The sequence below is a fragment of the Danio rerio genome, chromosome 15 (genome assembly GCF_052040795.2).
Source record: "Danio rerio strain M-AB ecotype USA chromosome 15, GRCz13ab, whole genome shotgun sequence".
Taxonomy (NCBI): domain Eukaryota; kingdom Metazoa; phylum Chordata; class Actinopteri; order Cypriniformes; family Danionidae; genus Danio; species Danio rerio.
In genome coordinates, this window is record NC_141035.1 from 45,102,501 (window position 1) to 45,129,257 (window position 26,757).

General features: G+C 36.0%; 2 protein-coding genes across 10 annotated transcripts in view; both read left to right on the forward strand.

The window, feature by feature from the left end:
- Nucleotides 1-10,798, forward strand: part of scaf4b (SR-related CTD-associated factor 4b) — a 61,697-nt gene extending 50,899 nt beyond the window's left edge. Inside the window, exons 17-19 of one of the 2 annotated variants that reach the window (NM_001386228.1) lie at nucleotides 6,077-6,230; nucleotides 8,356-8,478; nucleotides 9,732-10,794. In NM_001386228.1, coding sequence (NP_001373157.1) covers nucleotides 6,077-6,230; nucleotides 8,356-8,478; nucleotides 9,732-10,198 — 744 coding nt within the window. In that variant the 3' untranslated portion in view covers nucleotides 10,199-10,794. Of the gene's footprint in view, nucleotides 1-6,076; nucleotides 6,231-8,355; nucleotides 8,479-9,731 lie in introns of both variants that reach the window. The other variant, XM_087282956.1, reaches the window with a different exon arrangement.
- Nucleotides 10,799-13,655: 2,857 nt separating this feature from the next.
- The window catches only part of tiam1b (TIAM Rac1 associated GEF 1b), a 209,083-nt gene continuing 195,981 nt past the window's right edge, over nucleotides 13,656-26,757 (forward strand). For all 8 annotated transcript variants that reach the window (XR_015509887.1, XR_015509880.1, XR_015509878.1 and 5 more), the window contains exon 1: nucleotides 13,656-13,749. The gene's annotated coding sequence lies outside the window, so the exon portion shown is untranslated. The remainder of the gene's footprint in view (nucleotides 13,750-26,757) is intronic.

Genomic DNA, 26,757 nt, shown 5'->3' on the forward strand with positions numbered 1-26,757 from the left:
AAATACCTAGTCAAATATTATTTACTATCATCATGGCAAAGATAAAATTAATCAGTTATAAGAGATGAGTTATAACTGGGAAAAAAATAAACAAACGGTCTAATAATTCAAGGGGGTAATCAATCTGACTTCAACTGTGGGGTCGCCACAGAGGAATGAACCGCCAATTTATCCAGCACGTTCTTTTTTAATTTTCTTACCTTTGTAAGTTTTTTTTCCTCTTATTTGCAGCAAGATGTTTTTAATCACATGAATCAAATTTAGTACCATATATATATATGTATATATATATATATATATATATATATATATATATATATATACACGACCCAAATGTTAAAAAATATTGCATTGTCTTCATCATGTAAATTATTCAATAAAATGAATCGTTTTTATTTCCTAGTACTGGGTTGTAGCTGGAAAGGGCGACCTCTCTTTAATCTGAGACTTAGCTGAAAATGGATGAATAAATCTTTATGAAACTTCTTTATGCACCAATAAAATGCTTTAAACTCTCTTAAAATGCTTACAAAGCCACAGGCCTTAAAACACTTTGCAGATGATAAACATTCACTCTATTATGATGAAATTTTTGTTTTTACCTGTGGTTTCTGGTCAAATATAATCCCAACTCAACATTACATATATCCTGCTCTGTGACTACTGACGATGCACACTAGCGATATCAATGCTCAAACCATATATTTTGTATCCCTACAAAGAAAAACTTTGCATTATACATATCACCAGATTGATGTGGATACCATATATTGAAGATATGAGGATCACACAATAACAGGTTTTTAGGTTGCACTAAAGCTTGATAGGTGGAAAAATAGATTTTTAAATGAACTACACTGTAAAAATGATTAGTTTTTCACTAAATGAGAAAACCTGTTGCTTTTAAAATGATTGGGTTTACTCATTTTAAGTACATGAGCTATTAACAGTTTTAAGTTGCAATAGGTTTACTTTTTTAAGTCACCTTGGCACTTTTAAGGCAACAGGTTAAAGTAAAGTAAAACAATCACTTTTTACAGTGTATGTATTTTAGATACAGTTGAAGCACAGAATTTTTAGCCCTACTTTAATTTTTTTCCTTTTTTTAAATATTTCCCAAATGATGTTTAACAGAGCAAGGAAATTTTCACAGTATGTCTGATAATATTTTTTCTTCTGGAGAAAGTCTTATTTGTTTTATTTTGGCTAGAATAAAAGCAGTTTTACAATTTTTGAAACCCATTTTAAGGTCAAAATTATTTGCTCCTTTAAGCCAGTGGTTCTCAAAGTGGGGGTCGGGACCCCCCGAGGGGTCGCGGGGCAATGAAGGGGGGGTCGCCTGGTGATTTTCAAAAATCTATTTATTGTTATAAAACCATAAGAATTACCATATTTTATCCATAACTATACTGAAAATAAAAATAGTCGTTTATAGTTACTATATACTATATAGTTACTATAGTAGCTTATAGTTACTAGTTCTATTGGATTGCGACCCCTGGGGTAATTACATTATATTAAAGGCAGCAATAGCGTCAGATGCATTTTGATTTTATAACATCAGGTTATACTTTCTGGCACATTTAAAGCACTGACACAAATTTAATTGGTGTGTCTGCGTCATTGCATGCAAGGTTTCTGTATTTATAACCCCCTCAGAGGATATTGGGGGACGCGAGTCACTAGCATTGTTATTTTGGGGGTCGTGGGCTGAAAAGCTTGGGAACCCCTGCTTTAAGCTATATATTTTTTTGATAGTCTACAGAACAAACCACCGCTATACAATAACTTGCCTAATTACCCTAACCTGCCTAGTTAACCTGATTAACCTAGTTAAGCCTTTAAATGTTATTAAAACTATTATGTTTAGAAATGTGTTGAAATACTCATATCTCCGTTAAACAGAAATTGGGGAAAAATAAACAAGGGGGCGAATAATTCCGACCTCAACTGTATTTTCATATTTCAATCTGGATAAATTATAACCCAATTATGTCCCAGTTCAGAGGTTGTCTCCTACCAACATCCCATTCAAAACCTAAATGCATCATAACAGTGCAGTAAACCATGTCCCAGTTTTGAAGGCTCCTTCAAATGTGGCCTTAAAATGTGTCCTTCGCTTCTAAGCAATGAAGAATAAAACTGATTCATCCTTTGTAGTCCTTTGACTGTCCCGATATTCATTGTCCAGGAATAACAAGCAGGATTTCCATTTCACATCTAATTAAAGTATTACTTTAGCTTTCTGTGATGTATTTAAATCGACCAACATATCCATTTTTAGGTTTTGAGCTCTAATAGCTTATGACCACTCATACGTCAACTCATACATTAGCAGATATGCACCAATTAATCAGCCCGGGACTGGAATTGTATGATTTTTGGAATGACGGTTGACAATTTCAGCCAGTCTGTTCTGTTATGGCAGCAACACAATATACAATAAAGAGTGTTAAGGGTGGTAATTATTTGTGTTGCATACTTTTGTTTTTTGCATATTTTTGCAAATTTGATACTTTAAAACTGGTCTTAAATTTACAGTCCAAAGACATCCACTATAAATGAATTGAATAAACTAAATTGGCTGTAAAGTGTATGAATGCTTGGGTGTTTCCCAGTAATGAGTTGCAGTTGTAAGGGCATCCGCTGTGTCAAACATATACTAGAATAGTTGGTGGTTCATTCCGCTGTGGCAACCCCTGAAAAAAATGGGACTAAGTTGAATAAAAATTCATGAATGATCTTAAATTTCATTCTTTGTGGTATTAAAAAGGTCTTAAAAAGTCTTAAATATAACTCCTGCAGATACCCTGTAGTCTCAGAAGAGAACCCTAGACTTTCCTCTCCCCAGACACTTTCTCCAGCTTCCCCGGGGGGGGGGGTTCCCGAGGCGTTTCCGGGCCAGCCGAGACCATGTGTCCTGGGTGTACCTCCGTGTACCTCCTTAGGTAGGTGTCCAGGAGGCATCCTAAACGGATGCCAGAGCCACCTCAGCTGACATCTCTCGATGTGGAGGAGCAGCAGCTCTACTCCGAGCTCCTCCTGTGTGACAGAGCTCTTCATCTATAAGTTTGCACGCTGCCACCCTGCAAAGAAAACTCAATTCAGACGCTTGTATCTGATATCTTGTCCTTTCAGTCATGACCAAAAGCTCATGACCTTAAGGAACGTAGATTGACCGCTAAATTAAGAGCTTTCCCTTTCGGCTCAGCTCCTTCTTTACCACAATGGACCGGTCCATTGACCACATTACCAATCCACCTGTCAACCTCACGTTCCATCCTCACTCGTGAACAAAACCCCAAGATACTTGAACTCCTGCACCTGGGGTAAGAACTTTCCTCCAACCTCCACCTTTTTCCGGTGGAGCACCATGGCCTCGGACTCGGAGGTGCTCATTCTCATCCCAGCCGCGTCACACTCAGCAGCAAACCATCCCAGTGCAAAGTTATATGTAAAAAATAAATAAATAAAAACACTCTAGCTAACATAATTTTGGTTATCTCTGTGAATAAAAATGAAATCAGTGATATCAGTATATTAAATCTGAGAATCAGTGAGGACAACACACTATGATGAAAATTATGGATATTAGGGTTTGTTCATTCCTGGAAGAAAACTCTGAAAACGATGAACTACAATGAAGGTCTTGGAAATCAGTGCTTTCTGATTTAGAGACTGATTCCCTCTAGAATTTGCAACCTTGTAGATGCTTTTCATCCTTAAAGGAATACTCCACTTTATTTGACTCAGTTTATTACTCCCGTAAAGTTAAACAATTGAGTTTTACCATCTTTGAATACATTTAGAGTATCGAGAGCACACATCAGACATAGAACACCAGTGGGCAATTCATTTTTCTAAGGGGCCACAATATAAACTTGGGCAGTTTTACAGGGCCGGGCGAATGCAGTAACTGCCACTATTAAAGGGCACCTATGGTAAAAAATCTACTTTTCAAGCTGTTTGGACAGATCTGTGTGTTGGTATAGTGTATAGACCGTCATACTGGGGTGATATGAACACACCCAGTCCTTTTTATTCAATTTAACTACAAAAAAAGGGTCGGCCAATTGGAGCTGTTTTCAAATCGATCGCACCATTACGTAGGTGTGCGATCCCCCAGCCCACCGAATTGATTGACAGCTGCGCACATTAACATGTTCCGGTAGTCACGTGTATATGTCAACAAGACCAGGAAGACATACGCAAAGTAACCGGGAATAAAAGCTCTGTTCTGTTCGCTAGGATCAGCAATCATCATCAAATGTGATTATGAGTAAATTTCACGTTTAAAGTGTTTTAAAACAGAGTATGTGTGTAATTAATTACAGCGTTTTACTTCAGCTTTACTTCATCAGCACAGCCGCGTGTCAGAACAATTATAAAAGAAGACGCTTCAATCCTGGTTTGTGGAAGTTAAATCAGGTTTATTTTGTACATTAGCAAAACAGATATCCACACAGTACTTTAGGTTAGCCTTAACTAGGCTAAGCGTGCTCTGTCTGTCTGTCTGCCTTCCTGTGTGTGTGTGTGTGTGCGTGTGCGTTAACTTTGTAACGATATTGTGTGTGACTCATCAATGCAACTTCACAATACTGATTAGTAAAGGTTAGTTCTTACTGTAGTATCTCACAAACGCTACGTAAGACCTTCTTCCTTTAAGTCTGTCTGTTGTCTGACGCAGCTGAGGGAGGAGGCATGTAGAAACAGTAGGCGGGCAGAACTCGGCTTAAAGGCGCAGTACAACAAAACCACCCCCTGCTGGAAATCAGTATAAAACAGCATCTTGTAAAAGGAATAATGAAAAATTTGATGGGTATTTTGATCTGAAACTTTATATACACATTCTAGAGACGCAAAAGACTTGTATTAAATCTGAAAAAAGGGGTAACCTAGGTGCCCTTTAAGACAATAACATGCAGATCACACAATTATATCATTATTTAATAAACATTCCGAACAATTGCATCGGTGGCTTGCACTGTGGCCTCACAGCAAGAAGGTCGCTGGTTCAAGTCCTAGCTGGGCCAGTTTTCTGTGTGGAGTTTGCATGTTCTCTCCGTGTTGGTGTGGGTTTCCTCCGGGTGCTCCGGTTTTCCCCACAGTCCAAACACATGCGCTATAGGCGAAATGGATTAGCTAAATTGGCCGTAGTGTAGCTGTAGCTGGAAAGTCATCTGCTGCGTAAAACATATGCTGGAATAGTTGGCGGTTCATTCCGCAGTGGCGACCTCTGAAAAAGAGACTATGCTGAAGGAAAAAGAATGAATGAATGAATAAACAATCACAATACGTATTTGTGGATTTTTTTAATGGCTCGTTGCAGACATTTAGCAAAATAATGTAGACCTACATTGACTTTATCAGACCGGAGCATTGAATGATCCCATTTGCATTGGAATTTAAATTAACTAGTTACTTCACGCGGGCCGCTCAAAAATGTCCCGGGGGCCAAATGTGGCCGGGACCATAAAATACCCAGGTCTGGCCTAAAAAGTAACAGCTTCTCTTCTTTTGTCACTCTTAGTTCACAATGTAACTTTAAAGCTTCGGTCATTTTTGAGCGAGATGCTAATGGTCTAATCCGACTCAATGATTTATGCTAAGCTAAGCTAAAATCACTTCTTTAAAACCTGTAGATCGGCTAAATAAATTTTAGAAATGGTAAAACTCAACACCGGCAGCTAGCTCTCTGCAACTCTCACATGGTCACCCACTGAATCTAAGCAGGGCTGTGCCCGGCCAGTACCTGGATGGGAGATCACATGGGAAAGCTAGGTTGCTGCCGGAAGTGGTGTTAGAGAGACCAGCAGGGCTCTGTGTGAGTTTTAACGCCTCAGTATATTGATGGGGACTCTATACTGCTCAGTGAGCACCGTCTTTCGGATGAGACATGCAGTCTGGTGCAATATGGATAACAGAAGCTTGTGGATTTGTCAGCAGTAAAGAATGCAGCAGAACACTCTTTGCCTCCTCATGTGCTTTTACTGATATCGTACTGTACACTGGTTGTTGTTGTAAATGTCCGTTCACACAGCACATCCTCATTGGTTTTCTCTCTGCATCATTATAGAGTACTCCAGTTCAACCTGTTCCTGTTCCTGTGATGAATGTGGTCTCGGGACCGCCTCCTATCATGAGTTTACCACCTCCAGGCCTGATTACAGGAGCCTCCCCTCCGCCATTTCTTCCTCCTCCAGTCTTCAGCCCAACCCAGATGCCTCCAGGTAAATGCTGACAGATGGACAGTGCATACAATAAAAGCATAAATAACTTTATTGTTATATATATATATATATATATATATATTATATATATTATATATTGTTGTGTCACACATGTCTGCGGGGTCTTAAAAAGTTTTTAAATATCTTAAATTTTAGACCTTAAATTCACTGAAATATGGCTTTGTAGGTCTTGAAAACTTTTGAGCAGGTCTTATTTTTCTTTTGATTTACCAACATGGTGTAATTATCTTTCTTACATCCTTACAATACCGATTGTTTAAAAGTTATCCATGTATTTATGCATACATTTATGTATGTTTTGCATAAATTTAGTTTATAGTTATAGTTTTTAAAACTTGTATTGTTTTATGTGTATATAGCAACACTTTGCTTGTTTAGACACATTATTTAAAATATGTGGCTAAGAAATGACTGAATTTTAATTTTAATAGGGCAAGTAAAAGAAATTTCACTGGCCATTACAAAAAGTCTGAAATTTCAGTCATAATGGTCTTAAAAAGGTCTTATATTTGACTTGGCGAAACCTGAATAAAGTTTAATTAGTTAATGAATTTACTAACATGAACTAAGTATGAACGATGCTTGTCCAATATTTACTAATCCATTATTAAAATGAAAAATTCTGCTTGTTAACTTTAGCTAATGCACCATGAGTAAACATAAAGAACAACGAGCAACTGTATTTTCATTTACTAACATCAACAAATACTGTAATAAATGTACTGTTCATTGTTCAGATTAGTAGTAACTCACATTAACTAATACAACCTTCTTGTAAAGTGTTACCATGTTGTGTAATTGTTTAGACTAGTAACTAGTTCCTTTAAAGCAGTGTTTCTCAACCATGTTCCTGAAGGACGATCAACACTGCATGTTTTGGATGTCTCCTTTGTCTCTCACACACATTACAGGTCGTTCAGTCTCTGCTAATGAGCTGATGATCTGAATCAGGTGTGACATGGAAAGTCCTCTGAGCTGGTGGTCCTCCAGGAGTGTGGTTGAGAAACACTGCTCTAAAGTATTTATTTACTGAAAAAAAAGTAATGAAAGGGAATACTGGTCATTTTTAGATCAATTAAATACAGTTACTTGTTAGTTACTTGCATTAAATACTTTAAATAAATTAAACTGGTCTCTATTGATCAGTTCAGAGATGTAGAGTAAATTTTGTGTAAGATGTAGAGTAAACTTTTATACAAAGTATATTTTGTGTTATACTAAAATATCTTGCAGTGTAATTACATTTGTCAACTAAAGAAGGGCACACTGTAAAAAAAAATCCTGGTTTTCTTAATATTTTAAGCTGAATCAAATTAACCCTATGAGTCCATTGGACTTTTATTATGTTAAACTGAATTAAAACAGCTTGCGTAACTTATACAATTAAGTAAGAACATGATTACCTTATTAGGTCACAATGACCTAAAGAGTTGCTGTCAGGACTAATTGATAAAAAATAAAATAAAAATAAAAATAAACCTATTGTCAAACGATTGATTAAGAAACCTCGAACTCAAAGATTTTATCATTTTTCTTGAAGAGAATTTCAATTTGTTTACCAAATGTTTTGTTAGTTATTGACTGCTTAATTATTAACGTTTTATACATCTAAAAAGCCATGCTTTACTCACAATTTGGAAAAACTGAGGAGTTTTGTTCATATTTTCTATACTGAAAAAACATTATTCATTGAATTTACTCTTTTTTTTATTTTTTATTTATTCATTTATTTATTTTTTTATTTTTTTATTTGTTTTTATTAAAAGTACTTGGTTGCAAAAATTAATTTGGGCTGAATTTAAACAAACAAATGAAGTTGAACATTACTAAATTTAGTTTGTTTGTTTACATTTAAAAATAAATCTAAAACATTTTTTTCAGTGTGTATGATGAGATTTATATGGATTTTAGGTAATATTTTTAAGTAATATTGAGTTCTAATTAAGCAATTAAACAACTTTTCATACATATCAATTTGAAAAGCTGTTTAAATACAATGTTAATTATGCAATTATTAATTAGCAATTAATTGTTTTGTTGTTGTTGTTGCTGTAATAACTTGCCAAACACTGATTATGAATTTCTACCTTTTTTCTTTTTACAGTGTTCCGACCTATTATTCCTCCTGTTATTCCATCTGCTATGCGTCCTGTTATCCCTCCTGTTATTCCTCCTGCTATCCCAGTGGCTTCAGTGAATCCAGCGGTTCCTCCTGCATCTGTCCCAGGTAAAGTACAGCTGTTCAAATGTGACTTCTTTTCGGCTTAGTCCATTTATTAATCAGTGGACACCGGTGTATCATATTTTCTCATTTTACTCTTGAACTTCCCCATTCTGGTTACTACAACCCACCCCCTTCTCTGTGGACTTTTTGAAGTACCCATTAAAAGAAAAAGTAAAATCGAAAAGTAAAGCTTTACAGCTTTAATTACGTGCCCCCCAAATTCAACTTCCTTTCCGAATTGTACGGCCCCTGATTTCTACCCCCTCCCATGAGTAGATCGCTTTAGCTAGCTAAACGTAATAAAAAGTATTGATCTCAGTCAGACGCCAGGGACTTTAACCCGCCCACAACAGATAATCTGTGGCGAGTCACGTCTCGGATCTTACTTATCCGATTTAAGATTTTCTTCCAAAGAAAATTTTTTTATAGGAAATACTCCACAAAAATTCCTTGCTCTGTTAAAAATAATTTGAGAAATATTGTACTTTAACTGTACATGCATAATAATAATAATACTAATAATACTACTACTACTACTAATAATAATAATAATATAATATTATTATTAATAATAATAATAATAATAATAATAATAACAATAAAAACAATAATAATGATGATAAAATAATAATAACAATAATAATATAATAATAATAATAATAATAATAATAATAATAATAATAATAAAAACAATAATAATGATGATAAAATAATGATAATAATAATAATAATAATAATAATAATAATAATGGTAATGATGATAAAGTAATAATAATCTAAAAAAAATAATAATAAAATAATAATAATAAAAAATAATAATATATTATTAATAACAATAATAATAATAATAATAACAATAATAATAATAACAATAAAAACAATAATAATGATGATCTAATAATAATAATAATAGTAAAACAATAATAATGATGATTTAAAAATAATAATAATAATAATAAAACTATAATAATAATAAAATAATAATAAAATAATAATACAAAAACAACAACAACAACAACAACAATAATAATAAAAATAATAATAAAAACTTAACAGTTCCAAGTTATAACAGGTTTACTCACTTTTTACAGTTAAGTCAACATGTGGCTGTTAAGAAAATATTAATTATAGTAAATAATTTTTTTTCAGTCTGGATAGGTCATGGAAAAGCATCTGTTTAGTCAAAAAATGTGACATTTGGCTTTAGAGTGGGCACACTGTATTAATTACACTCTGTTTCTCTGTCTTATGATCAGAAACTGCTGTTGAAGAAGCCTCAGAAGAACCTCTAAAGTCTCCCATCACTCATGTGGACTCTATGGGACCCCAAGCGCTCAGTCCGCCTCCTGGTATGGGGGCGGGGCTTATGAGGCCCAGATTAGGACCGCCACACACCCCAGTGAGGCTCCGCCCACCATTCATGCCTGCTTTCCCTAATATGCCTCGTCCTGTTCATCCTCCTCCCAGTGTGGCTCCTCAAATGATGCCACCCCGGGTCTCCAACCCCACCTTCAGCGACGCCCCACCAGTACGATTCCGGATGCTCAGGATGAGACCTCCAGGGCAAGAATTCCCCCCTCAGAGGTTTCCCAGAGCCCCAAGGCCAGAGGAGCCACACTGGCGTGAACAAGGAGCAGAAAGAGCACCACTCAGATTCAGAAGTGAACCACCGTTTCTTCGTTTCAGGGGCGCCCCGCGTATACGAAGCCCATTTGGGAACTGAGTTGAATGTGTTTTGTTTTTTTTTATGGGCCAGTGGCTTCAACTTTTGACTGTAAAAGAGCGGGACTCTGAGTCCTGTTGACTGTGAAAGGAGATGAAAACATTACACAACGCTGTTTCTAAAGTGAACATCTCCCAGTAGAGATGGTGAATACTCATTTGAACAAGAGAAATGAAAGCAGGGGTTGTTTTGAATCCTGCACTTTCTCGCTCCATGTGAAACCTAAGTTATGCTCACTACCTAGTAACTAACTTTATAGGTCTAGTGTGTAATGTAAATAGTCCCGTTTGCACACTTCACGGATGTTCTGCTAATGAAGGAACTGTGTTTGGAAAACGTTCGCTCCATCTTCTGTTGTATATATTTGTAGGTAAAATGAGTTTAAAGCTACGGTAGCCTTTCAGCCCGGAGGAGGAAGAGTATGATTAAAGTCGTTAAAGCTGCAGGTTACTTTCTCGGCAGCGGTGGAGCATCATCTTTGGCCGTTTCATTTTATGAGGCTATTTTTTTACCAGACGTTCTTGTTTCCCTTTTTCTGTCTTAATTGTTTATATTAACATGCTAAAAACGAAAATTAGTAAATGTGGCTTCTTTAAGTGACTTGTTTGGGTTTTGTTTTTTGTTTTTTTTAAAGACCTTTCATGTTAACACTTGTGTTTTTCAGTAGAGGGCGCTGTTTGTCAAGACTTAGAAATAACCCTTATATCAATTCAATTAATCTTTATAGCATAGATAGTGTTAAAGCAGCTTAACATTGAAGTTCTAGTATATTGAATCTTTGTCAGTCCAGTTTTCAGTGTTGAACTTCAGTTTAGTTCAGTTCAGTGGGGTTTTATTTATTACTGCTGAAAGTCCAAACACTGAAGAGCAAATCCATCGATGTGCAGCTCAACAAGTCCCAAACCAAGCAGGCCAGTGGCGACAGTGGTAAGGAACTTCAGCAGTTGACGAAAGTGAAGGAAAAATCTCGAGAGAAATCAGGCTCAGTTGGGCACGACCATTTCTCCTCTGGCCAAACTTCCTGTGTGGAGCTGCAGTCTGGGCGCCGGAGAACGCTGGACGTCCATCGTGTTTAGGCTGGCCCACGGGATTATTGTGAAGACTCGTTTGTCTCTGGCGTCTTTCAGGAATCAGTCTCATGCCCTCCACTCCTCCATGACCAGGATCATTCTAATGATTTAGTGACAGATTGAAAGGTAACGTGACAGCCAAATATAAAAAATGACAGCCAGACTCATCACATAACAGACAGATAGAATAAGTCACAGACAGACAAATATGAGAGACAAATAAAATTAAATAATGGAAGCATATAAATATTTTTAAAGCCAAATATTTAATATTTGCCTAATTTTAAAATGTGCACAGCAAAATTACTAAAACTTAAACTAAGATTCTAATAAATAATACATACATAACAATATTGTCAACACATCTCAGTCAAAATTGGATCATAACTACTTGCGTGTATATCTATCTATCTATCTATCTATCTATCTATCTATCTATCTATCTATCTATCTATCTATCTATCTATCTATCTATCTATCTATCTATCTATCTATCTATTTATCTATCTATCTATCTATCTATATATTTTTATATATATTTTTATATATATATATATATATATATATATATATATATATATATATATATATATATATAAATATAAATATATAAATATGTATATAGATAGATAGATAGATAGATAGATAGATAGATAGATAGATAGATAGATAGATAGATAGATAGATACACACAAATCGGCCACTTTATTAGGTACACCTGTCCAACTGCTTCAGAAACTGCTTCACTGTCTACAAATTTCTAATCAGCCAATCACATGGCAGCAACTCAATGCATTAAGGCATGTAGACATGGCCAAGAGGATCTGCTGCAGTTTAAGCCGAGTATCAGAATGGGGAAGAAAGGTGATTTAAGAGATTTTGAACGTGGCATGGTTGTTGGTACCAGACAGGCTGGACTTAGTTTTTCAGAAACTAATGATCTACTGGGATTTTCATTCACAACCATCTCTAGGATTTACAGAGAATGGTCAAAAAAGAGGAAATATCCAATAAGCGGCAGTTCTGTGGGCGCAAATGCCTTGTTGATGCCAGAGGAAAATGGCTAGAATGGCAACAGTAACTCAAATAAGCACTCGTTACAACCGAGGTCTGCTGAAGAGCATCTCTGAACGCACAACACGTCCAACCTTGAGCTAGATGGGCTACAGCAGCAGAAGACCACACCGGGTGCCACTCCTGTCAGCTAAGAACAGGAAATTGGGGCTAACATTTACACAGGCTCACTAAAATTGGACAATAGAAGATTGGAAAAATGTTGCCTGGTCTGATGAGTCTCAATTTCTGTTGCGACATTCCGATGGTGGGGTCAGATCTTGGCATCAACAACATGAAAGCAAAGATCCATCCTGCCTTGTATCAACGATTCAGGCTGTTGGTGGTGGTGTAATGGTGTGGGGAATATTTTCTTGGCACACTTTGGGTCCAATAGTACCAATTGAGCATCGTGTCAATGCCAAAGTCTACCTGAGTATTGTTGCTGACCATGTCCATCCCTTTATGACCACAGTGTACTCATCTTCTGATGGTTACTTCCAGCAGGATAACGTGCCATGTCATAAAGCGTGAATGATCTCAGACTGGTTTCTTGACAATGAGTTCACAATGAGTTCACTGTACTCAATTGGCCTCCACAGTGACCAGAACCCAATCCAATAGAGCACCTTTGGGATGTGGTGGAACAGAAGATTTGCATCTTGGATGTGCAGCCGACAAATCTGCAGCAACAGCACGATGATATCATGTCAATATGAACCAAAATCTATTCCATGATGTTTCAAAGCAGTTCTGAAGGCAAAAGTGGGCCCAACGCAGTACTAGTAAGGTGTACCTAATATATATACATAGTATATATATATATATATATATAGTATATTTACTTATGTATTATCAGTCATTTTTTGTATATTTAAAATATAATAATAAAAAATACTATTTAAAGGGGGAAATTCACTCAAAAGAAAAGATTAAGATCAAAAGATAAAAAAAAAAACTTTAGCCATTGTCTTCCACACTATTTCTTTTTCCTACTATAGATGTCAATGGTTCTTTCATATTATAAAATATCTTCTTTTGTGTTATAACCACTTGAGGATCAGTAAATAGTGAGCAATTTTTATTTTTGGGTGAACTATCTCTAATAATGTGTGCATCATCAGTAGTATAATAATATATAAATGAACAAAATAAGTATAAAATATGAAAATTCATGACGAAAAATATAAAACTGCACATTCATTGAGCTAAATGTTTTGTTTGTCCTAAAAAGAAACCAAAATAATACTGTCGGACCCATATATTAGGTACCAACAAGTGTGTGCGCGCGCCACGGTGAGTCTGGTGTTCACGGTCACGCGCTCCTCCCTTCAGCCTCGAGCTAAACACTGGAAGCGGAGCGGCGCGCAGGATGCCATGATGTCTCACGTCACCTCCAAACAAGGACAAGACCGGGAATTATGACAGGTATGTGCACACTATATTAAAAATGTACAAATGAAGGGCGTTTGTTTTTGCACGGAAGCGCGCTGAGGCGACACAAACACTGATGCGCGTGACTGCGGCATCACTGGAGACCGCACGTGCTGGGCGCGAAATGTTAACGTTAATTGACTCAGTAATTGTGCGTGTTTATAAAGCCTGCGAGTATTTCCACAACAAATGTCGTGATATCAGTGTTTAGGGTTATCATACGACCCTGTATTTTACGTTCGCGGTTCCCGCCCTGATCAGAACATTTCTAACGGATTCCCTGTCATGATAAAGCGATCTAAATGGGATCCTAATTGGGAATTTTCCAACACACGACAATAATTAAGTCATTTATTATGTAATTTCTTAGCTGTTCTTGTGTAACATAACAAGTGAGGGATTTTAAAACTTTCACGTTATCCAGAATCATATTTCCTCTTATTGGAGGACTCATATTTTATCAACAATGGTTCAGGAAGTATGATGGGACACATTGTGTATTATACAAGGGCTGAAATGCTACTTTAAGTTCATTTAACTTAAATGTAACCACTTCTGAACATTTTGTTTTAGTTATTTTTATTGTTTTCACATAAAAAAACCTTCCTTCAACGTTGTAACAACATTGACTTTTGGTTCGTAAAACTAAAGCTCGCCCTTTACTCAATGTTGTTTACATATTCCTATCAGGATCTACACGAAACCCTCTTGCAACATTTTAAAAACAGTATGAAAATGATATATTATTATTTTAAATGATAATAAATGGGGGGCGGCGCAGTGGCACAGTCACCTCACAGCAAGAAGGTCTCTAGTTCGAGCCTCGGCTGGTTCAGTTGGTGTTTCTGAGTTTGCACGTTCTCCCCGTGTTGGCGTGGGTTTCCTCCGGGTGCTCCGGTTTCCCCCACTGTCCAAAGACGTGCTATAGCTAAATTGTCATTAGTGTATGAATGTGTGTGAATGAGTGTTTGGGTGTTTCCCAGTAATGGGTTGCAGCTGGAAGGGCATCCGCTGTGTAAAATGCCAGATAAGTTGACGGTTCATTCCGCTGTGGCGACCCTAGATTAATAAAGGGGCTGAGCAGAAAAGAAAATGTTCAGTCATATGCTAACACGTAGCCTGGGAGACTGCTAATCTCAGAGTTCTGCTTATAATTACGGGTTATGCTTATTATTTTCTGCAGTTAAAGTCAAGCAGATGCATCAGATGTATGCGCGTGCCCGTCTGTGTGTGTGTGTGTTATGAATTCATCTGCAGGATGCTCAGTCAATGCCAAGGGCACGAGCTCTCCGGTGACCCTGTCCTTATACAGCCCAGAGCTCACTGTACTGCTGATTTTAAACGATGGCTGTGACAATCCATCATTGCTCTTGTCGTTGGAGGTTTTCTTCTTGAACAAATGTGGAGAGACTGGCTTCTCTTGCTGTGTGTGTGTGTGTGTGTGTGATGGTCTGACCCCTGCTGTCTAGCATCTGGTGCGTTGATTCTCAGAATGTGTGCCACATGGTGACGGGCACTTGTTCGGGCATCATTAAAGATGTATGCTTTTGGAGCATTTAAATGAATGGTTTAAATGCTTAATTATATAAGAGATAGCATTTGAAGTGCTGGGATGGTAGCTCAGTGGTTAGCACTGTCGCCTCACAGCAAGAAGGTCGCTAGTTCGAGTCCTGGCTTTACCAGTTGGCATTTCTGTGTGGAGTTTGCTTGTTCTCCCCGTATTGGAATGGGTTTCCTGTGGTTGGAAGGGCATCCGCTGCATAAAACAAATGATGGAATAGTTGGCGGTTCATTCCACTGTGGCGACCGCTGAAATAGAGACTAAGCCGAAGGAAAATGAATGAATGAATATTAGAGATAGCATTTAAAGTGACAGTTTAAGCTTCAGTAGCATGGTGCCTATAGGTGCTGTGGATCGTTGTGTTCGGTTGCTCAGTGGCTGCTTGGGTATTCTCAGGAGCAACAAACAACTACAACCAAAAGTGTTGATATCCTGGTCTCAAAATATTGACCCTTCATTGGAAGACTATCAGGTTTACATCTGCTTTGTCTGATTATAATAGTTCTGTTTACACTAGTAAATCCATCTAATCTTTTGATATCCTCTTGTTAAGTGGCTCAACGATAAGGACTGCCCAATGGCCCGGGGCCAGCATGTGAGACGCTCGGGACAGTAGACAGGATCATCACTGGCCCGATCGAACCAGTGCTGCCTTGTCACTTTAGTTTAATTTGCCTGCAACTATTTGTAAATATTTGCAAATACAATCTTAGAATTGAGAAACAGTTTGGGTTTTTAAGCCTTCAAATTCTACCTTCTCTGTGATTTCGTCGTAAGCGTTATATTGCTTTTCAGTTCCTCTTATCTGATTGGATGTGTGAGCAGGTTATTTTTTTCCATAACAACCAGTACAGCGAAGAGACAGCAACATCAAATGATGATGCTAAAGGAAAACGTTTGTTTTTAGCTTATTGGAAGCAGACATTGCGAGGGTACACAACGACCAAAAAAAAAAAAGTGATGTTTTATACAGTTTGCCATTTTGTTTTGCAATAAAATACCTGCACATTTTCCATACCATGACTTTTGTTTGCATTACACTTTGATTTTTGCTCATTATACATTAATAACCATTTTTTTTTACATTTAATTCTAGATTCACAAACATTTTTTTAAAATTTGTGGCTAAGAAATAGCTATTTACTTTTTTTTTGGTGGGGCCAGTGAAAATATTGGCAGGGCAAGTAAAAATCTGAACCACTTGTCCAATCGGGCCAGTAAAAATAATCCTTACCGTTAAACCCTGTAATGTATCAGTGACGTATGGAATGCTGTTTCCAGGTCCAAGTCTCTACTCATTTCAATTGAAAACAACTTTTAGTCCTATCACACATAAAAGTTAATTTTTGGTCTTTTAATATTACACATGGATATATATATATATATATATATATATATATATATATATATATATATATATATATATATATATATTTCCGCCACATTTATTCTTCCATGGCGGGGCGCCACACCAAAATTCATCCCGCCACAGCTACATTACAGCTTCTTATTAATTAAAACATTTAGTCGTTGTTGTTGTTGTTGTTGTTTTTAATAGCGGGTTTTAATCGCACCAAAACACATTAAAAGGTAAGTGAATTATAACAGAGCAAACTTTTCTGTTACTGTAGTAGGGCTGTGCGCTATTTGTTTAACACTTTAAGGTGACGTGCTGACAGATTGACTGACTTTGACAGGTGCGCGATGCGTGAGGCCAGCAAACATGAAGTAGCTTTAAGTTAAGATGAACACGGTTTCCACAATTATACTTTATTTATAGATAAAGGTCTGTGATTCTGCATACATTTAACATTACTTTGCTGGAGTTTATTGTCATTTCAGTTTACTTCAGGATGCATTAATGCCACTTTGTAGGTTAACTGGAGACATTCAGAAATATTGCTAGAAAATCTAATACATGTTGGAGATATACTCACTACATAAACGCACTAAATCGCACTTCAGCAGTGTTTATTTTAGAGCGCACTAGAAGATCTGCGCTTGAGCAGCATATTTGAAGGCGTGCAAGAAGTTTTGTGCACGAGCAGAGGAAATCGGTGCGCAAACAAAGAGATTGGCATGCTCGTATTAACGTTACATAAATGCGATCCCCGACTTGTAATACTGTGCTCACCACATTTTTCCATTTGTCATTAAAATGACGCCATAGATAGTTGGTAGATTTGTGTAAAAAGCCGGCCGCCACAGCTGGAAAAAATCCTAGAGGAAACACTGTGTGTGTGTGTGTGTGTGTGTGTGTATGTGTGTGTGTGTGTGTGTGTGTGTGTGTGTGTGCGCGTGTGTGCGTGTGTGTGTGTATGTGCATATATATATGTATGTATGTATATATATATATGTATGTATGTATGTATATATATATATATATATATGAGCAATTCCATGAAAATGTCAACCTTGCCATGAAAAGAAAAATGTTTTCACCAAAATAGCGAAACCGTTTCTACATTTTTTGCGCAGGCAAGTGTTTTACAGTACTTTAAAAATACTTTAAAATGTCGCTGTCAATGTTTTCAAACTATTATATTTGATTTACCAAAGTCAAACAAATGACAATTTCACATCCGTCACATCCATAACGAAAAAGTGTCACATCCATAACAAAGCTTTTCCCTCAAAAATGCAAAAATGTCAAAATAAAATAAAATCAATCAGTTTTGTTCTATAAAGAGCCAACTCTTATCCTTTTGTTGAGCATTATTTATTTTGGGTTGTGCAGTTTAATTCACAGAATTTCTACGAAATATGTTGTATACTGTAAACTCGCAGACTTTTTTTGTCACATCCATAACGCTTGTTTATTTTCCTCATTTAAAGTATAAAAATGTTCACAGATTGAATTTTTTTGATCCCATAACTCTGTGGTTAGTTGTTTTGGAAAATATAAACAGATGGTTCAATATAATGTTAACATATACTTTCTCTGCGAATTTATGTTTTGAATTTTTACTGCAAATGTCACATCCATAACGCTGGAATCAGCCATATATATATATACACACACACACACACATATATATATATATATATATATATATATATATATATATATATATATATATATATATATATATATATATATACATATATATATATATATATAGTCCATGACAAAAAAAATGAAGTGATGTTTTGTACAGTTTGACGTCAGTTTGGCAGGTCAGCCATCTTTTGTTTCAAAACACTTTGAATTTTGGTCATTAAGCATTAATAACATTTTTTAAATATTTAAATTCTAGATTTACAAACAATTTAACACATCTCATTTTTAATTTGTGGCTAATTAATAGCTATTAATTTTTTTTTTGGTGGGGCCAGTGAAAATATTGGCAGGGCAAGTAAAAATCTGAACCATTGGTCCGATTGGGCCAGTAAAAAAATCCTTAGTGTTGAACCTTGTACTGATACTAACATCTAAATATATATATTTTAATTTCACGGGACCTTTAAAGATCGATCAGTGTGTCTTAAAGTTATAGAGTGCAAACCAGTCAATCTCTCTCTCTCTCTCTCTTGCTCTCTCTCAGGTTCAGTCCTGATATAAACAGGCTCTGCTCCAGAGGAAACTCATTGTTCTTTATCAGACAGCAGATATGATCTCTGATGAAGATTGGAAATGAGAGATGAGAAGTGCTGGAATGCATTCATATGCACCAATCAGCAATATGCTAAAATAATCAGCAGACTTTTGCCATTAGCTCAGGCCTCATGCATATTTTATTTTATTTTTGACCTGTTTAATTAGCTAATTTGGAATTTACCTTTTTATTTTCTTTACTTGGTTACCCTCATCATGCTGTCATGAATTCACTGCAGGCCTCATGTTTATGTGGGCCTGTCATGTGATTTGTGTATTAATAGCAGGGGTGTTTGTACAGATCTTGACTTTTGTTTCGTGCCGTGATGAAACATGCCAAGTGTATAAGGCCTCCAAATATGCATATTTTAAATCTTCCCGACGTGAATTATTCATATCATACCCACGTCCACAGAATTGTTCATTGACTCCAGAAATGGCTGGGAATAAATGGAGCTCTGTTTTTTGCTGAGACAGTTGGTTTTGTGTTTGTTTATAATAAGGGCAGCGGGATTCACCGACCGCAAACGCTCTTCAATGACTCAATGTCAGAACAACAACTCTGAGGGCGTAACGTGAAGTATTCTGAATTTAATCAAATATTTGTCTTTCAGCATTTGCATGCTGAATCAAGAGTACTGTTGATTCTTTTGAGATAATTTGGCTGTGATTTGTCACATTAAACCAAGTTTTTAGTGTATAGGGAGATTAGGTTTCCTAATTTATGATGTTTCCTGAGGCTAAAATAATAATTATTCCCTAAAAAAAATCAGTATTTATGCTTTTGGATTGCATTATGGGACCTTGATCTATCCTTCAACAACTGTTGTTTCTGTTATTTTACAGACTTATTCATTCATTCATTCATTTTCTTGTCGGCTTAGTCCCTTTATTAATCCAGGGTCGCCACAGCGGAATGAACCGCCAACTTATCCAGCAAGTTTTTACGCAGCGGATGCCCTTCCAGCCGCAATCCATCTCTGGGAAACATCCACACACACGCACAAACACATACAATACGGACAATTTAGCCTACCCAATTCACCTGTACCGCATGTCTTTGGACTGTGGGGGGAAACCGGAGCTCCTGGAGGAAACCCACGCAAACGCAGGGAGAACATGCAAACTCCACACAGAAACGCCAACTGAGCCGAGGCTCGAACCAGCGACCCAGCGACCTTCTTGCTGTGAGGTGACAGCATTACCTACTGTGCCACTGCTTCGCCATTTAACAGACTTAATTCAATATATTTGTATTATTTCTTTTACAATATATTATTTCAAACTACTGAAATGAGAATAAAAGTTACTCTGTTAAACTGCAGAATTGAATTTTCTAAATCAAAATTAAACAGCAGAGATCAAGGTCCCATAAAACAGTTCATATCCATTAGGGTTGTAACAATATACCGGTATGATGGTCTACCACGATTTGAACGTGCACGATTATCATACCATGAACAATTGCATATCAACGGTTTTAACACTTAAAGACCGAGACAGCCGCCCGCGGCTAAAAATAAGTATTGCTCTTAAATGTTTAATAACTTTTGATCCGCTGATCCGATTCATACAATTCAAAGATTGGCATAAAGAAGAGAATCTCAGCTTTCCAGTGCTGTATCACATAACATTCGCGGCCCCGGAGGCTCCGGAATCAGTGCGGTTACGTCATCAAAATTTGACAACGCTGATTTGACAAAGAAACGCTCGTCACTGTGTCTCCCGACAAACCTGACACGATACATTGATGCATTGTCCCTCCTCCATGCCCAGATTGGTTCAAACTCGCTATATCACAACCAATAAGCATAGGTTTCGCTTTTGTTTGTGGACCAAAAACGAGCTTTTTGAACAACACGGAATGAGAAATAGGCTGTACATTTATGCGCGGCTAAATAAAACGCAAAATAAAAAGTTTTGCATGAAATAATTCTCATACTAAGTACTTTTGCATGCACAGCAGCACAGAAACATGACAAAACAGTGACACAGCAAAGACGAACTGCTGCTCTTGCTGTTTTCAAAAGACGCAAATGAAGGTGCAGCTGTTTGTCTGCATTGCAGACAACCATATCCATGCTGGCACATAAAACCTAAGGATGGTCCATATTGAATCTAGTTTCATTATGTAACTATTTATAGTATAGTAAATATTTATATCTATTTTTTTACTGAGGATTTGCACCATGTTTATTTGGACTTTATTTGGACTTTGACACATTATTTATTATTTTCTTATTTTTTTATTTGTTCATTGTAAGTGGTGTTGTTTATAGTAACTGAAAATATATTATTTGGAAAAAGTCAAATTTGCTTCACTGTTCTATTATTTTGTAACATTTGTAACATACCGTATACCGCGAAACCGTCAAACCGTGGTATTGTTTTAGACGATTATCATACCGTGAAAAATTCATACCGTTACAACCCTATTATCCATATACACGTAAAATGTGTGAATCACAATATGAACTGTTAATTAATGAATATTTTGTAATGCGTGTGGATTAATGTGCAATACAATAAAAGTTAAAGTCCTGATATGATTTTTAAATGTTTTAAAATAAGCTTTTTCTGCACCAAGGCTGCATTTATTTAATCAAAAATACAGTGTAAATTGTAAAGTTGTGAAATGTTATTGCACTATAAAAGTAGTGCTATAATAAAATAGTTTAGACGTAGTTTATAATTTAATTTAAAAATGTATTCCAGTGACTTTAATGATGATTTTTTTAGCTTCATTACTCCAGTCTTTAGTCACATGATCCTTCAGAAATCACTCTAATATTTATTATTATTATTATTATTATTAATAATAATAAGATTATTATTATTATTAGTAAGATTATTATGGTAATAGAAATAAAAGCAAAAATGATTGGATTAATAATTTCATTTGAAACTACATACAATAAGAAAGCAGGTATTTAAAATTTTAATAAATATTTAACAATTCAATTTTTTTTCATTTTATAAATGTCGCCTTGATGAACAGATTAATTATCTTTAAAAAAAAAAAACTAACCCCAAACTTTTGACCGGGAGTGTACTTCTCACAAAATCGAACAACAAAATTTAATGGCGTCAATTTAAACAAACTTTTTTGGCTTAGTGCCTTTATTGATTAGGGGTTGCCACAGCGGATTGAACTGCCAACTTATCCAGCATATGTTTCATGCAGCGGATGCCCTTCCAGCTGCAACCCATCACTGGGAAACACCCTTAAACTCTCATTCACACACATTCACCAGTACCGCATGTGCCTCTGCACCGCCAACCTAATGATTTGCAAACACTAAATCAAATACTATTTAGAATTATAGGATGCATGATACTGGAAACAAATATGGGATATTGTTTTTAAGTATTACAATATTTATCACTATAACATTCCTCTAGAAAAATCCTGTTGTTTTTTTAAATTATTTATTTATTTAATGATATTAACATAAACAGGTACATTATATTTATCTGATCTACACTATCTGACAAAAGTCTTGTTGCCTATCTAAGTTTTAGTAACAACAAATAATAACTTGACTTCTAGTTGATCATTTGGTATCAGAAGTGGCCTATATGAAAGGCAAAGGCCTCTAGATTACAATTATTTTACCAAAATAAAGTAATGGGCAGCACAAATGTCTTGATACCTCGGGCTGTTGATATCACTCTGCAGATCTCTCGCACGCCCCCATACTGAATGTAACCCCTGGTTTGTCCTTCACCAAACTTGACTGATTTCTCTGAGAATCTTGGGTCCTTGCATGTTCTAGTAGGTCTTCTGCAATAGTTGTTATGATTGGGATGCAGTTTAACAGATGATTCATCAGATAAATCGACCTTCTGCCACTTAATCCAAATGATCAACTACAAGTCAAGTTATTATTTGTTGCTCTTACAACTGGGATCGATGACAAGGCTTTTATCAGGTAGTTTAATTAATTCTAATTCAGATTAAAAAACTTTGCATATATTTTGACTCTGATTGGCTGTTGTCATTTTCTTCGTCTCGACTCAACCCATTAGTGTTTATTTTCAGCTCTGGGCTCACCTTTGTGCCACTCCAGCCAATAGCAGAACAGCAATTATTGGGGAAGCGGGAATAAAGATAAAATAATCTTTATTTTGGGAATAAAGATAAAGTTTTTGATTGATCAAAATTATATAAACAACAAATACATAAATGTAATTAATCACACATGAATGCGATGCATATATTGTAAATACCATTATGTGCTCTACGTTATGCGATAATGATACGTTACGTTATAACGTCAGTGCTTCCCACACATAGACTTTACTTGGGCGGGCCCAAGTATATTTGGTGGTGAGACATGAATAATACTATTATTAGCATCCTTTTGCTCTTTTTTTGTATCTGCACAAGACTCACGATCGATTAACCAGTGGAAAGTCTTTCCTCGCTCTGCACGTTTCCTACTACTGGTTCTGTGTCGATCCGTCACTCACACAGATACGCCTTTTCCGCCAAAAAGCGTCTAACCGTAGTTTCTGAAATGATATCTTCTAAAATGTCTGGGATTCGGGTTTTACTTTCGCTTTCTAAAGTAACTTTGCCTTTTTTTTGTACGTGTTTTTGCATCACCTTATTGCAGCTGACTGCGCACGCACAGCCGCGAGAGAAACATTAAATAATTAATCATTTAATTATTGACTCAGTCAAACTTTACTCTCAGAGAGAGCAAAATGACATCTACAATGATGCAAAATATTTATTAGAAATGGCTAATGAACTAATTTGACTAAATAAAAAAAATCTACACTTTTAATTCAATTAATTATTATAAATTTTAGCAATAATGTCTATTTTTTATTCATTTTTTCTGATATTTATTTCTCATTTGCTGTATATTTTATTAATTTATTGATGTTGATAGATTACATACTTTATACATAGCAAGAGAGTGCCCTTTAACTGTCAGTGGGTGCACATGACTCCTACATAGCATAAAAGTAAGAGAAATAATGGACTTCTTTCATTTCAACAGCCTTTTTTTAAAATAACTTTAACCCATTGAAAATAAAAGGTGTCATTATAAATAAAAATGTAGTTTAAAATCACATTATTTTATTATTTGTCGCATGAAGTTGACCATTTATGTGCTTTGGTTAAAAGGTGTATTTCAATTCGGCTACCACTGCAAGTTTATTTCAAACCTGTGGGAAGCACTGTGATGTTATACGTTATGCGATAACGATACTTCTGCGTTATATTGTGCAGCCCTATTTAGAATGAATAGTATGCAAATCATAGATATATACACTAGATATCGCATAGAGACCCTGAGCATGCGTCAATAGTGCCGCCACATTGGTACAGTGCTCCCTGGACAAATGTCATTCAACCGCACTAGTCAACACAGTGTTATTTTGTGAAGATACGGGACTTTAGCGCTGTGTACGGGTGCAGTAACGAGCAAACAAAGAAAACAAAGCACAAAGGCAAAACACTTCATAGGTAAGATTAAGTTTTTTACGTTTTAGTATGTTCTGAACTTTTGTGCTAAACAGGTAACGTTATTGATGATAATACAGTCACTTTCTGCATTCACCATGAGGCAAAGCAGCTCCAACTCGCTCTAAATACTCGGCTTATGCTAGTTTTGATAAATAAAATCAGCAAACAATGCAAAAGAAATATGATAACGAGATGCTGCGCTGCTAGAAACTGGTATTATTGTCGGCTAGTGAACGAGTCGTTCTTAACGGAGATTCATTCACAGACGAATCGCTCCCTCCGTAAGTATGAGAAGTGAAAGCAGGAGAGGAGGTGTATTTCAGGACATGATTAGATCAAATTTAACAGGGAGGGTGGATAGTACATTTCTGTACACACAAACACAAGCTTTTTGTCAGGAATGCCCGTGCGATCACTGATCCATCAATGTAGAAAAATGATGTAAAATTATAATTTTCGTAATTAAAAAAAATTGCATACTAACATCCAGGAAAACTCCCGATCATCGATATATGTGTATATCTCTGGCTTTGGATGGCCACAGTCTTCCACTGTACCTTGGTCCCGCATTCATTTCAATGGAGCGCTACCCTGCTCCAAAATGGCGGCTCTATTGACGCATTCCTTCCAATAGACAACAACAGGGTAGGGGACATCTAATGTATATATCTATGTATGCAAATTAGGAAGTACCAAAAGATAAAAAGTTACCACCCTAGCAACCTCATAGCAACATACTAAAAACATTCTGGAAACCACATCGCAGCACTATAGCTTTGACGCTTTTTACACAAATAAACAACACTTAACATTTACTTAAGCAACGCAGCTTCGTCTTCATCCGTGATTGCTGGTTGTGACTCATTTGTGCAGAAGTGCAGTTGTGTTTGCTCAGGAAATGCTGCGATAATTTCTGAGGTTAACACTGGCCGGAGTCCAGGCTTTAATGAATTTGATATACTTGCAGCTTTGCATGGAGCGCGTCCAGACGGCCTGCCCACTTGAGTGAGATAAACAAACTGCTTAAGAATGTTTTTGTTGCATTAAACGGCCCTCTTTGTATGTAATTCTTCTCTTAATGCCTTAATCACAGGCTTCTGGCCAGAGTTGCCTTGTGAGTGTTATTTGCATCTCATGTGGAGAACAGCGAGTTATTCTTTCTTTTCATGCATGATTGTTACAAATTAATGCCTGTGCTTTGGAGACATTGACGGGCTTTTATTTGATCATGTCAGGCTGTTTTAACTTTTTAACTAAATATATGTTGTGTAATCAGATTGTGTGTGTTTGAGGTGAGTTGGATTTTCTCATGGTTGAACATTTAGCCCTGACTCAGGTTATTTGGTTTGGATTTTCCCTTCACGTTATTGGCAAAGCAGTGTAAGACAAAAGCTCTGAAAGACTGTTAAATTACTTCAAGTCTGTCTCGTTTAATATTAGTTTGTTCTTCCACTGTCTGTTAAACAAAATAAACAAGTGCAGAAATGGCATGGGGAATACTGTCGATCACTTAAGGTCAAGTAGAATTTTCTAATATAGTTAATGATTAATGAATAGGTTTTTTTAGTAATATATATATATATATATATATATATATATATATATATATATATATATATATATATATATATATATATATGATCATAATATATATATATATATATATATATATATATATATATATATATATATGATCATAATATATGATCATAATATATATATATATATATATATATATATATATATATATATATATATATATATATATATATATATATATATATATATATATATATATATAAGATCATAATATATATACATATATTATTTGTATATATTATTTAATATCTTAAACAATCACCAGCCATTTTATTAGGTACACCTTACTAGTATCGCGTTGGGCCCACTTTTGCCTTCTGAACTGCTTTAGTCCTTCATGGCATAGATTTAACAGGTCCTCCGAGATTTTAGTCCATATTGACATGGTAGCATCACGCAGTTGCCACATGCCAAAAGTGCTCTATTGGATTGAGCTCTGGTTACTGTGAAGGCCATTTGAGGACAGTGAAATCATTGTCATGTTCAATAAAACAATCTGAGATCATTTACGCTTTATGACATGGTGCATTATCCTGCTGGAAGTAGCCATCAGAAGATAGGTACATTGTGGTCATAAAAGGATGAACGTAGTCAGCAACAATACTAGGCTGGGGTGTTGTGACGATGCTCAATTGGTACTAATGAGCCCAAAGTGTGCCAAGAAAATATCCCCTACACCATTACACCACCACCAACAGCCTGAACCTTTGATTCAAGGCAGGATGGATCCATGCTTTCATGTTGTTGACACCAAATTCTGACCCG